This window comes from Zeugodacus cucurbitae, chromosome 5 (genome assembly GCF_028554725.1).
Source record: "Zeugodacus cucurbitae isolate PBARC_wt_2022May chromosome 5, idZeuCucr1.2, whole genome shotgun sequence".
Lineage (NCBI taxonomy): Eukaryota > Metazoa > Arthropoda > Insecta > Diptera > Tephritidae > Zeugodacus > Zeugodacus cucurbitae.
The window spans coordinates 17,536,164-17,551,538 of NC_071670.1; the positions used below are offsets into that span (position 1 = coordinate 17,536,164).

Below are 15,375 nucleotides of genomic sequence, written 5' to 3' on the forward strand. Positions count from 1 at the left end.
CAAATCTTTTTCATTGTGCTGCCATATATCATAATAGAATTTTAAAGAAAATAAGCATCGACTGTGAAACGCAAATGACTACTCAGTCAACAACAATGCTTAGCTAAGATTTTATTTGGGCACAACTTAAGTACGAACTGTGAAACCGGGCATAACTCTTTTCCGATATAAATAATTTCAAATGAATTTCCGTAATTTTCCACAACGGGTAGTCACCATGGAAGCGACTCACACCCAGTTGCTGCTAACTAAAATTCGCAATCGAATGTGAAAAAAACAATTAACAATTATGAGTTTTTCGCAAGCTTTCAGTTGACAATAATAATTTATAGTTTTTTTAACAAAAAAAAAAAAAACACATTTATAAAAAAAAAACAACAAAACAATGTGAATAAAAGTTACTGTGAGTCAGTATATTGCGGAGAAATCGGTTATCAGCCGTGATAAACAACAATAGCAAGCTCTCAGAGCAGCTTTGTACGCCCTTTTTATCAACACAACTATTTTTTATATTATACTTTTTTGTACATATTTACACAATTGCTTGTCAGTGTTTGTTTTTGATAGTCGCATATGAGAGCGTTGGGCGAAAAGTTACGCCAAATTGTGGGCTTTATAAATATTATAAACTAATGTGCGGCTTATTTGCGCGGCAATTTCACACTTGTTGTTGACGTGATATTTTCCTGCTGCCCTTTGTTGCTTGTTTTTTTTTTACTATTTTGTTGTGGTGTTTCTTGCCGTATTTTTTATTTGCTGGCATTGCTCTATCTGCACCACAAACCACAGTTGTTTGTATATATATATATATATGTGTGTGTGTGTATGTTTAATCAGCGGGTCAACGAGTCATATACCAAAAGCCAAGGTACAACAGATAATATATCGGATTTAGTAAGTATTATTTGCAATTAATTCTCCAAAACGTTCGTACAAGGCGAATGTTGTTGTTTCATTGAATTGACTTACAGGGTACAGAGTGTATAATTTAATATGTGTGTGTTAGTGTGAATGCCTGAGCATACAGGTGTGTGAAGTTGTGTACATACATGAATACATATGTGTATGTTTGTTTATATACATATTTACGTTTTCTTAAATGTTAATCTCATGACCTTAAACCTGTTTTGAAGCGGTAAATGAAAATGAAAACGACTAGCGAATGACTGCTTAAGTTCGTAAATGTGTGTTTATGAGTGTGTATGTGTATTTTGGTGTGAAGGAAATTTAGCAGATGCCTTTTTTTCTTTAAACTTTTTTGCTTGCTTTATGAAAAAAATTACTTAATTTTGCAAAAAAAAATAATTGATTTAATTAATACGTAAATGTAAATCAATAAAAACAAAACTAATAAATTACACGTATTACTGATTGAAAAATATTAAGAAAAAATAAAGAGATACAGACATATTTATTTTGTATTTTTATAAGTATTTTATATTTTATATTTTTTTTTTTTTAATTTTTATTTTAATTTATTTTATTTTATTTATTTTTATTTTTTTTTTTATGTTAAACTTATTTAAATTTATTTTTATTTCAATATTTATTTTTTAGGATCAAATTAATGAATAACATGGTTTAAAATTTGTTTCAATTCATTAAGTTTTGTATGGTTATCTTAATTTTTACGTATCTATAGGAGATATTTTGAAAAGGATGTTTTAAAATAATATTTTCTTGTCTCCAAAATTATTACTCAAAATATTCGAGAAATGTATTCCAAATAAATAATTCGTAAAAAAGTAATAAATACAGACTGTAGTGCTACTCAAGCGTCGATAAGAAAGTACATTAATTCTGACATACATATTTCCAAAACCAAAAATTAAATGTATGTACCATTATCTAGACTTATATAATCAGATATATGTATGTATCTATGTACAAACATACACATGTACATAACCAAACAAGCATTAAATCAAATATAATCCAATATACTAAGCTGAGGAACATGTAGATAGAGAGCTTACTTTTCCTCATCCCACTTTAATTTTGTCAACGAAAAAATCGATCGATCGCACAGAATCAGATAGGTGAATACCTTATAAGCACTGTTATTTATTGCGTGTGACAAGTGTTTAACCAAAGAAAGCGTTGGAGTGTGTACTTAGTACTTGTTTGTGCGCTATTGCTGCGGAGGAGGGGAATGGGGTGACATTTGTTAGGCAGCAAATACTTTTGGAATTTGTTGTTTTGACTTTGATGTTTGGGCTTATGATAAGTATTGATTTAGTAGATTTTTTTTATAAAATTTTTATAGATAGGAATTTTTTTTAATAATTTTTATGAGCAAAAATTATTATTAGTTTATCGAATAATTAAAAAAAGTGAAATATATTTTTTGCAAATGTTTCTTAGTCTGAATGGATATAAAAATTAAAATCTTAAATTAAAAAATTTATTAAAATCTTTAAATGACCTGTTAAAAAGGTTTAAAATTTTTAAACTTTTCCTGTAGACTTTAACTTAAAATTTTTTATATAATAATAATTAAATAAACAAAATTTATTATATTTTTCACTTTTTTTTAAGTTTCAAAATTTTTTTTAATTTTCAACTCATTAAAATAATTAAACTTAAGCATTTTCCTACGTTCATAACATAATGTATAGTTAAATAAAAAGCATTTATCTGAAATTTTTGGATTTTTTTTTTAATTTCTGCACTGTTTAATGCATCATTGTCCACTGTTCGCAGATAATTTTTAACGCAACACAATTAGTAAACGCCTTGAGCAGTTGAGATTAGTTCTAACAACTAAACAAGTGTTGGGAAAAAGTCAGCCGACGCACATGAATACAAACATACTTATATTTTATATATAAATACATACATACATATAAATAAGTATATAAATATATATATATATATAGAAGTATGTATGTATGTGTACATGTTTATTTACGAAGTGAGCAATTTTGCGGTTGATAAGACCACAAATGCTTCGGAGTCGACATAATGACGTGTTGGCATGCAAGCGATTAGCTGTGGCAGCGGCTGACGGGCGGACGGACAGACGAAATGGAAAGGGAGGAAAAACGATTGAACGAATTAATTCAATAGCAAGTGAGCAAATGAACAAACAAACGCATGTTTAAAGAGTTAGTTATGCATGTGAGTATGTAAGTAGATACATAGATAAGTACACACACATATATTTACATATTCATACATTTACTTATTTCCTTAGATTGTTGCAAGTGAACGTTGGTAAATAAACACTTGCATTCAAGCATACGCACACACCTATATATGTACATATGTATTTGTTATATTTAAGTGCCCGTTAGAATTTATCTATTGACGTCTTTTTTGCCTTCGCCTTCGCCTTCGCCTTCGCCTTCAAAACGCAACGAATCGATTCTACCAAGCAACCGAAACGATAATCAATAAAATTATATATATGAAATGCAGTTGTTGTTTTACTTTTGTTGTTGCTTTTGTTATACACATTGTTGTTGTTTGCACTGCATAGTTTCACATTTGAAGCTATTAAATTTTATTTCATTACTGCTAATACTACACGCTGCATAACCTAGACATATACATATGTATGTATGTTTCTTTGTATGCATTTGTTTTTGTATTTGATAAAGTACTTAGTAGTTCTAATACACAAAACTCGAGTCAGCAAGCATTTATGTGCGCGTTAAATGACATTCGATGCGTTTATAATATGTTCATTCGCCTTTGGCGAGAAAACTTACATGCAAACAAACACACACTCCGCACAAATTCACATACACACATATATACACATTTCAGTATATTTATCGTCTTTTACTTGGCATTCGCTTTTGGTTTTTGTTCTACATTTTTCCCTTGCATGCCATGGGTCGGTAACACTTGTTGCTCGTCATTCGCACCCTCACATTGAATGCCAGCGTCGACCCGCGGCAAGGCTGAGTTCTGTTCTCTGGGGAATTTCACTGGTGCAAATGCCATTTAGGGCATATTAAAATGTCTGTTTTCCAGCACGCATGAAATGTTGTTGTTTTTTATTGAATAATCGAAATTAAAATGCCTTAAAATAATAAATATTTATAATAAGTATAAACCTTAATATATAATAAGCAAAAATAAAGAATTAAGAATATACATATTAAAAAAGTATTAAACCAAAAATTAAATAAAAAAAAAAATTAAAAATAAAATAATTAAATACAATTTAAATAATATTAAAAAAAATTAAAAAAAAATAATTATGTAAAAATATTAAAAAAAATAAGAGAAAAATAGCAAACAAAATTATGAAAAAATTAAAGAAAAAAATAGATATATTTTTAAATATTTTTCTGATCAAAATTTATCGATACTTATAAATTAAGTAATCGATGAGTTTAACATTTTTATTTCTGTTTAAATATTGTTGTATAAGTTTTAATTTCTGTTTAAATTAATGGGTTTGTAGTTATATTTTTCGGAAATAATGTTTACAGCAATATAATTGTTTTTACAAAATTGTATCATTAGTTTGTGTTATTTACAAAAAAATATATCGATATTTTGTTATTTATATAATTTGTTTATAACAACAAATAAATGAGTCGATATTTTTAAATTTGTGACGAAAAAAAGGTTTTTTATTTTGCCATTGACATTTTATTTAATTTTCAATCAAAATAATCGATGATTTTCAATAAAAAACAATCGAAATTTCTTAAGGGTGATTTTACTATAATAAATATTAATTTTTTTTGTGGGAATAAACCTAAATGTATGCCAAATAAATAGAAATAAATATGATATCTTAAATAACTTCAAAAATATTTGAACTCTCCAAAATTTTGGGGAGTATTTTTGTCGGATAAACTTATATATTAAAAAAAAAGTCTAACTCATTCCACCCCGACTGCTAAAAATGCAGTTGAACTTCGATAACTCGCTAATTCGATGTTTTCTTGTGGATTGTGATAAATCGACTTAAAGAAGTTCAACTGTATATGTAATTCAGTTTTTGTTTTTGCTATGTTTTAACGTAAATTCACCACATTTGGCAACCACTTTTCGCCAATTCGCTGCGCTGCATTCCACTGTTGTTGCACTTTGTGTTTCTTGCTGTTTGCTCTTGCATTAAGCCACAACCATTTATTTAATCGCCACAATCGATCATTTAGGGTTTTCCCACCAATATTATTAAAAACAAATGAGTGAATCAAACGAAAAGCCAAAAGGCAATAACAAGAAAAACAAGTTGTCGAATATGTTACTGCGATTTTTCGAATTTAAATAACAAAATGTACAAACTAACACACATAAAAGCTTTTAACTTTGTATGCGTCCACCTGCTGGCAAACGACTACCAAAACAATAATTAACGCACTCGACATCACCACCAACACCAACAACAACAGTTGGTGGTGTCAGCCAACCAGTTGATCGCTCACCGCTGCATGCAACTCTTGAACAACAGAATGCCACCAGTGTCAGTCAACAGCCATCAGTAACAATAACACAAACAAGATTTTCATATGTCAAGAGAACGGAAGCACTTGCTGTTAACTAGAAACGAGAATCTTTTAGAGCAAACTACATTTTTTAAATCCCGAAATTTCGAGATCACAATAAAATGAAATCGGGATCACGAAATATTTACGGAGATAAAATTTTTTTTCCAAATTTTTAATCCCGAATTTCGGAATTACAATAAAATAATTTCGGCATCTCAAAATATTATTTTTCATAGATAGATAAATTTGGGACCCCGAAATATTTTCGAAGTTTCAAATTTTATATTTACATTTACTTTTTAACACCGAAAAACCGGGATCCGAAAATATTAAATATTTTTTAATAAACATGAAATCAATCTAAATCAGCACTTTAATTGAACAAAGGCCGGTTAATTGATCAATTGACTAGTGTGCAAAAAAGACTATTAAGTCGCTTAATGTAGGCAATTAGTTGCAAAAGTTTGCTAATTGACTAAATTAGGGGCAGATCCTACAGTCCTACATTAGTGTTAATTTTATAAAATTTAAAATTTTATTTTATTGCGGTATTGCTGCCATTGCTTGACGACCAAAACTATGCTAACCTTAGGTCGTCGTCCACCAGCTGTTTCGGGTTGCAACTACTTAGGAAAAACAGCTGTGGAAACTTGGAGAAATTAACCACCTCCGCCACAATAACACTGAGCAAAGGTATTACAACAAAAACAAAACAACCAGCAGTGTATGAAACATACTGGCAGAAACGGTACATAAAAGTGAACGATACATAAAAGGGAATGGAACACTACGGTAATGGGGGTGACGTGTCAAAGAATTTTTAATTTGGGTGACGAAGAGTGATAAAGAGAGAGAATTAAAAGTGAAATATTTATTGAAAGCAGATTATTTTATTTAGAGAGAATACAGAAATTTGAGTAATGAAATTATTCACTGACGATCAATGAACATCAGGGTGGTTCTTAAACGATGTCAGAAATAAATATAAAAAATACAAAAAAAAATTGCAATAAACCTCTTGAAGGAAATTTATATGAAATCAGCGTGAAAGAAAATTAAAAGAAAATAGTATATTTTTAGATTAGTGTGGTGCATATTAGCATACGTAAGCTGTCATTGATTGGTCACTTCTCTCAACAAAGTTATCTATTTGAGTTCGTACAGGAGAGTATGCGGATACCTCTTACAGAATGCTATCGCCGCTTGCTGAGTGCTGCCAAATTTTGTATACATATGCATGTATACTATTCACAATGGCAAAAACGACTCAAAAGACAAATTTTAGACAAAAATGACAATATAAATATATATATTTTGTTTGTTGTTTTTACTTTGAAATACATTTTAATTTATTAAATAACACGTAAAGCATAGGCGCAGCTCAAAACAAAGGGATACAAAAATATTTTTGTGCAGATATAAGTATTTTTCCACCTAAGAAAATGTTCAGTACTATTGCGCATGATTAAGAGGATATTTTAGCGCTGGCTTGCACCATAAGTGCTGCCTGTCTGTTTGAATTACAGAATAGTGTGTTCTTTTGGCTTCTCTATAACGCTTAGCCAATCGATGACAGCTATAGTATATCAAAAATGCACCTACAATGTATAAAGTACCAACTTATATCTCAGTTCCACTTAACTTTACATTAAAATTTGGAAGATTTTTCTTAAATGTTGAAGACCATAGTATATTAGATTTCTTAAAGTTCTACTCAAAATCGATGCCAACGAAGGGACAATTAAATCTCAGACATTGTGTTTGGAGACGTTTAAGTATTTAAATATTAATTCTGTTTGGAGGTCTTTAGAGTGATATACATATAATAACCGTACACCTCTGTGCATTTGATCACGTTAAATGTTACGAGACTGTTAAAAATTTTGAATTCTATATTTTTAAGAACCTGCCTAGTGTGTATACTATAATAAGTATAAGAATGCTAAACTCTTTATTTTGGTTCTATTGTAAGTGTAAAAATTACAACAAAACAGATCGCATTATTGTGTTGGCAACACTAAAGGCCACCAAGCAGAGTATGAAGGGCACGTGTTTACAGAATCTTTAAATAAAAAAAATACAACTAAAGGTGTCACTCGGAAAGCGGATACGAGACGAGACGGGTTGACTTGTGGATATAAGCTGTAGTGCAGACATAAAAGACCACGTTGATTTTCCAACAGACAGACAAATACTGCCTCAACCAGACTTCTAATATATAGCTATATAAATACATACATATATACATACAAATATATGTACATATAAACAAGTAAAAAACCGTTTTTAACTGCAGCGGCAACTGTGTCTGTTGTAGCAGCGACACTGCCACTTAAAGTAACCGTCAGCTGTGGATAATTATTACAGCAGCAATACAACAACAAAGGCAGCTGCGTTAAATCGTCAATGCCAACCACTTGTTACAGACGGACAACAAAAGGACTGAGTGATGCCGAGAGCGGATTACCTTTGAGATGCAAGAAAAAGAGGAAAAAATTATTTATAAATATATACATATACATACAAATATGTATTTGTATACGAAAATAATAAGCATATTATATGGTATATACAAAATATATATATATGTATATGTATATAAATATATATATATAAACTTGCAGTTCAATGCAATTGTTATTGTTGTTGCGTTCCCATTGCAAACAAAAGTTGTTGCATGTGATACGTGCCAACTGTTTTTTAAATACAACATACTTTGTTGCTGTTGTAATTATTATTGTGAGTTTAACACGCCAATTGTAATTGTTCGAGGTTCGCATGCTAAAAGGCAAACAATGGTTTGCGCGAAAATGTAAAAAGAAAACGAAAAACAACAAAAATCGCGCAAAGAAATCACTGTCCAAAGGCAAATAATTAACAACAACAAAAATAATAGTAACTTATTGCAATAAGAAAAACAAAGTTGCATTTAGTAAATACCGCTTATCGCTGTTGTTGTTGCTGTTAAACCACTTGCTTGTGGTTGCGTTACTGCTGCTGTTCTACTCTTGCTATTGTTGTTGCATCGGTGTGTAAGATTTTGTAATTCAATATTTCGTAAGTTCATTTAGGTAACTATATACACACATACAGACACATATGTTTACTCGGCTTGTGACTAATGCTAAAGTGCGATTTTTCCATACGCTTTGTTATTGTTGTTTTTATATATTTTTTGTGCAATAGTGTTATTTTGTGGTTAACTTAAGTAAATTGATTTGAATACGGGTATATTTGGTGAGTTATATCTAGTCAATTATACGATTTTACTGCGTTGAAATTCATTTTGAGGTTATGGGGTATAGCAACTAACAAAAATCTAATAGAAACATATATATGTATGTATATTGTACATATTGATAAAGAAGACTGCAAAACAATAGTTTAAAGAACACCATAAAGTTTCAGCGAGTCCACAATGTTCTACAAATTGACAAGACATTACGTATACTCAATCAAACAAAAATAAAGCTTATGGTGTAGTATTCAAATTGCTGAGAGCATTTTGCACAATATTTTCATTTTCGATTTTTTTATGCAGTAGTTTCCATTCTCTTTAGAAAATGTTAATTACAAAAAAACTAAGATTTGAGAATAAAAGAATGAAAAAAACATTAATATTTTCAAAATTTGAAAATAAATATTTCCAAAAATTTAAAAATAAATATTTTGAAAAATTTTAAAATTAATATTTTGGAACTTCCATAACTCGAAGATCTCCATAACTCGGAACATTTGAATTGGCAATAGCGTTTAGAAGCCAAATTTCATACAAATTTTCTTTCTAACTCGAAGTTTTCCATAACTCGAACTCTTGAAGTGGCAATAGAAGTCAAATTTCATACAAATTTCCTTCCATAAATCGAACTTTTCGACAAGGGTATAATACAAAATTTAAAATTTTACTATCGAGGTAGAATTTTAAGAGTCCCTCTATATCGTATTGAGGAGAATAAAATATGATATTACTGTAATGGATTGCATAAATCATCTAACACAAGGCAGACGTCAAGACCCAAACAATAGCAAAATACAAAAAAACAAAATTACATAAAGCATCTGTTATCGTATGTCCATAAAAATTTTTGCGAATTAAATAAATAAAACAGTGCATAAATCTATATTTTACAGCTTTTTGAAAATTTATATGTTTTAATGAAAATTATGTAACTCGAAGTCAATCTAACTCGAAGTTTTTTGTGGATTATGGTGATTCGAGTTAGAGAACTTCCACTATAAATATTTTCAAAACTTTTAAAATAAATATTAAAAAAAAATTATATTACATGTTTTTAAATAAATTTCTTTTAAACACATTTTTAACTTTTAGTATATGTATTTACGTATTCCTTCCACTCACCTTTAGCAGCGCTCATCAAATCTTTCACCTCCTTAATGATTCGCTTGATTTGATGACTAGTGTGATCCAATTCCTTTTCGTGACGATTCAAATTATCACGGAACTCTGGACTATCCACAATGCATTCCTCGAATTCGAGTGGCTCGAGGCCGCGACGCACATCTTTGCGGCCGCCCATTTTATTACGGCCCAATCGTAATGTACGCTTATTGCTATTCTTTTTGTTCTTACTATTATTATTATTACTATGATTGTTGTTGTTCTGTTTAGCGTTGTTGCTATTAGTGATTGATGTCGTTGTGGTGTTCTTGTTGTTATTGTTGAATTTTTTATTGATATTATTTAGGTAATTTAGATTTTTACTGTTGCTGTTGTTATTGTTATTATTATTATTAGTGGTGTTATTGTTGTTTGCGTTTTTTGTTTGATTATTCTTCATAATTTCAAGCAGCAAGGAAAATTGAAAGAATGTGATTTATTTGTTTGAAATTAATGATTTTTTATACACACAAAATTAAAAATAATTAAATTGCTGCACAATTCATCTTCATTGCTTTTGTAATGTATGGAAAAAAACTAAGATAAATTTAGCTATTTACACGCTTTTTGTGGCGCTAAATGAAACAAAAATGCATTAAAACTGGCAGAAACGCGTGAAAGAAAGAGGCGCACATAAAATAAAAATTAATAATAATTCGTAAAAATTATATTTACAAAAACAATAAGTTACTGCATTTTACATAAGCTGCTTTTCACTGTTTTTTCTTTATTTTTTTGAGCTTAACACTGCAGCTTCACGTGAATTTCGCCTTTGTTCCGTTCATAAGAAAACAAAAACAACACGCACCTTTCGCCTTTTTACTACATTATAAACCTGCTTTCATGCACTTTTCACACACACGTTTGCACAATGTCTGTTGCCGCTGTGGTTTTTGCTGCACTCTGTATGTATGTATTTTACTTGTTTGTCGCAACTTTTTATTACAATTTACACTTTATTCTTATGCGTTTTGCTTTTGTTTAACATTCCTTTGCAACGAACTCGCCAATTTGTTTTTGTAACACTACTGCTCGTTGCTTATTGTGTAGTTGTTGTTGCAACGACTGTCGTTGCACTTTTTCCGTTCACAACACACACACATACACTTTAGCATATACACGTTTAGCTTCACTTCGCAGTGTTATTGTGTTGTTGTTGCTGCTGCTGTTCCAACTGCAATTCTGCTGCTAGTGCAACTCGCCGCCGATCGTACACGTTGGTTTACTCGCTCGCGCACACGTTCACTTCGCGTACACACTCGTTTCGTCTTTATTACGCGCACGTTTCGTCTTCACCGTCACGCAGCCGCTGTGAAATTCTTTGATTTTCCTAACTTGTTTTGGCATTTCGTTTCATCACTCATTTTTATTTCTTTTTTTGTTTTTTGCTTTTTATTCTTATTTTTCGAATTTGCAATCAATACAAAATACCCGTTTGTGTACGTTTTTTGGCGTTTCGCCGCACTTTTTTCACACACAAAGATCGGAATTCAGTGTAATCAACTTCAAAAAGTAGCAATTATGCAGCGTTTTCCCAATATCAGCTGTAAATAAATTAGAAAATATACACGAAATTAGCACGGCATAAACGATAAAGGATGCAGCGTGGCAAGCAGGAGAGCTCACGGCGAAATCACTTTTAATGCACTGCCAATAAGTTTTGTGGCGAAATTTCAGCACATGCTTAATGAAGCGATCAAAAATTTATATAATTATTAATTTGTTGTAATTTTGCATTTAATATTTTATTTATATTACTATTTCCACAGCACGTCAAAAATATTTCCTATTCACTGCTAACTCGCTATCCTTACGTATAAGAATGTGGTTGTAAACATGTTTTGCGCTTCCAACTAGTTCTGAACAATTTCGTTGCAACTAAGATAAAAAAATGTGTTCGAATCCTCGATCAACGACTATTTGAATCGAACATTCCTGCTGTAAGCTACAGCCGCTACAGAGTGTTACTAACAGCTATAATATTTATGAAAAAAAAGAAACACAGAAGTGCAACATTCTAAGTAACCCTTGTGAAGGTCATGCAGTATAAGTATGTTTGTATAAATTGTAAGGTTCGTTCTGGCTTATAACTAATTATTATGATTACTGAAGGCTTTTTGGATCTTAAAACATAGCTAGTCCTTACATAACCGTATAAATCTGAGCAAAGGCTATGTTTGTCAACAACATTACATAAAAATATTTGAAGAATTATGTATGCCTATACAACAACAACAGCATAATACAACGCTAATTTTGTTTACAAAAATATCACTCATAAAGCCATTATAACTTGGGAGCAAGTTTCATATTTAATAAACTCATAACATTTCAACAACCAATTGGAAGTAATTAAAACAAAATGAGAAATACAAACTCGATCAACACAATCCAAAAAAACTTCCAGTTATAAAAGGTAATTTGTATTGAATTTGACTTCTATTGCCAATTCAAGAGTTTGAGTTCTGGAGAACTTCGAGTTATAGAAGTCAACTTGAACTAACACTTCACGTTGCATCAACACTGATATTTTCGTATTTTGAATTATGCATTATTTCTATTAAAGTTCATTAGATACTACAATGGTATTACAAAACCAACAATTATTACAATTTTAATAAAATTTAATTAATTTTTTTTATTTTTATAGTTTCCCAATTTGTTTATTTAAACTATATGTATATGTATATTAATTTTAATTCATTATAATATATAATTATATTCTTTGTTATAATTTATATCACTTTTTTAGTATAACATATATTTGCCATTAATTTAAAAAATTTTAAATATCACTTGTTTAATTATAATTATATAATATAATTTTTTTTAATAATAATTTTCGTGGTTAATATTTTTGCGATAAATTCGAATTATACATATTTTAGACATATTTACATATTTCATTTTTAACAGTCTTTTGTCAAAACATTTTATTCAAACAAAATGTTTGGTTTAATTTAAATTATTTTAGGTAATAAATAAAAAAAACCTTGTAACCAAATAATTTTTTCTTCTTTTTTTTAACTAATTAATACACTTTCTTATTGCGCATTTGAATTTGAACTATCTTTTCAAATATTTACAGAAATTAAAAAAATATATTAAGTTTTTATAGATTTAAGTAATTTTTTGTTATAAAATACATATGAAGTTTTTTTAGTGCGAATTTGCCTTATTTAGTCAAACATTTCTATTACATTCTCCAGATTCTAAGCTTACTGAGGGCAATAGCGCCAAAAATTAAAATTTTGAACACACTGTTACCAGCGCACCATCGATCACAGAAACACCGCTTAATAAAAGAATTACACAGCCAATAACATTAAATAAAATGCAAACAAACGCTTTCGAACCGATCTATCAAAGTTAGTGCGATCAAACGAACAACCAAACAAATAGCAACAACACGCAAGGAAAAAATTCCAGCTCAGATTACTATGTGCCATTCCATTGTACGCCGAGAGCGCTTAGACCGATTTCACACAGGCAATTTTTGTTGCGGCAATTCTTAACTTTATAGGAGAGGGGGCGACGAAGAGAGGAGAATTTCTCTCTCTTTCGCTTCCCTTGGTCGCCCCCTCTCCTATAAAACTAAGAATTGCCGCAACAAAAATTGCCTGTGTGAAATCGGTCTTAGGAGACGGGTTCTCTCAAACCACGAACAAACAGCAGGAAAGGGAAGACTGCCCGTGCAGACGATCAGTACCTAGTGCTTTTATGACGTGTCTGATAAGGACGGCTGATGTGCGTTGGAATGCTGTGTGTGTAGCGCAATTCGAAGATATTTACCAAATTAAAAAAACTGGAATTTTTGTAGATGCATAAAATATTTGTTAGGGAAAATTAAAAAAAAAAAACAATATGTTGCAACGCGGTCTTTATATATATGTACGCTTATTAGCACTACAAATAGCATTACAGTGCGACAATAACAAATCTTTTGTAAAATAAACTCAATATTAAGCGCACAAATTTCAAAGATTTTTTTAATAAAACATTTCAGCCGTTCATTTCTTTTCTGCTTGCACTTTCGCTGTTTAATTCACTTTAATACTTATTAATTTTGTTGAAATATGTTGGCATAGACACGTAAATATATATCAAAAATGACACTTGACGCGGCGCTAAACCAGCCAATAGCTCCGGTGTAGCACCGGCTGCAGTTTCAACACTTTCTGTTTGCAAAGGCTTTATTTGCAATATTGTGTACATTTCTTTGTTTATTGCATTCAAATACTGAGAATTTCAATACTGTTAATTTATCTGGCCACTTTTATTAGTTACGTACTTTTGTTTGAAAAATTATACTTCCACTGCTTGCGCTTCAAACATTTCACATTGCTACACACTTGCACTTTTCCGCTTTCTCACCTTTATTTTTACTATTTTTCACATCTTCGCACACCGCGCTTCTACTGTTATCTGCTTTTGCTCGTACAACTTTTCTGTGGGATTGTGCTCAGTTTTTCCACAAATTTGTAGTAAATAATTCAAATCAGCACTTCAACTTCCAACTGGCATTCATTATTTTTCCAATTCTTCGCTTCAACTATTTTTTTCTTTTTATTTAACTATTTCAACGCTTGCATTGACTAACTTTGCACACATATATTTTGTTGTTGCTGTATGCTTGCTGGCCTACACAAAACGTATACACACACTCGTCGCACATGCACGCTGTTTAATTTTCGGAAATTCGCGCCCAACCGTACGCGAAAACACATTCGTTTACTTCAAGCTCTCAATTCGAATTGAATTGTATTGAATACAAAACAAGTTCGTTCGGTACGCGACAGTTCGTTGCGGTTGCAAGCCGGCAAAACAAAATGTATTGGCACGAGGCTGCCGGATGTCATAGAAGTACGGCTTTTCTTAAAAAAAAATAGTTATTATAAAAAGTAACTTTTTGTAAAAAGTGACAGAGTACGCTAGAATTTTAATATATTTTGTATTTGTTATTGATTATTCATTCGAATATGAATTTCAACTACATATTTTACCGCAAGTATGTGCATGAAATAACAAATGGTAACGTGCGCTATGTATTTGTTACGAACATGTTGCGTGTGACTGGAGAATTCCATAGCAACATGTTGCGTGCGGTGTTGCCGTGTTTGTCGGAGTGTAGTACCTAGAAATACGTACATAGCTTATTAACTTAATTTAAGCGGTCAATACACTGCACCAGAATACTGGCGCAATCAACTGATGGTGCCAACAATATTGAAACATAAACCACACCAGCATGTTGATACAATATTCATTTTTTTACAAATCGTACATGGAAAATGTCGTTATGGATAGAGACAAAAATTGGTGCGGAAAACTTCTACTTTTACCACTACTTGTTCCCTGTTGGCCTCGAGATCAATGTTTTTTAAATTTTCAATCATTTTTTTGTAGCACTTGCTTTTTATATCGCGGTTACAATATAATTTACATAGATATAGTGTTATATATACCAAAGGATGATGAGTAGATTTCAAATCCGGATGTATGTCTGTGCGTAAGTTGAGT

At 30.7% G+C, this 15,375-nt stretch overlaps 1 protein-coding gene across 4 annotated transcripts in view; it reads right to left on the reverse strand.

The window, feature by feature from the left end:
- LOC105217113 (rho GTPase-activating protein Graf) overlaps nt 1-14,625 on the reverse strand; it is a 142,613-nt gene extending 127,988 nt beyond the window's left edge. For 2 of the 4 annotated variants that reach the window (XM_011191956.3, XM_011191954.3), the window contains exons 1-2: nt 14,230-14,625; nt 9,817-11,399 (exon numbers count right to left, since the gene is read on the reverse strand). In XM_011191956.3, coding sequence (XP_011190258.2) covers nt 9,817-10,255 — 439 coding nt within the window. In that variant the 5' untranslated portion in view covers nt 10,256-11,399; nt 14,230-14,625. Of the gene's footprint in view, nt 1-9,816; nt 11,400-13,912; nt 14,123-14,146 lie in introns of those variants that run through there. The other 2 variants (XM_011191955.3, XM_029043396.2) reach the window with 2 other exon arrangements.
- Nucleotides 14,626-15,375: the final 750 nt, after the last annotated feature.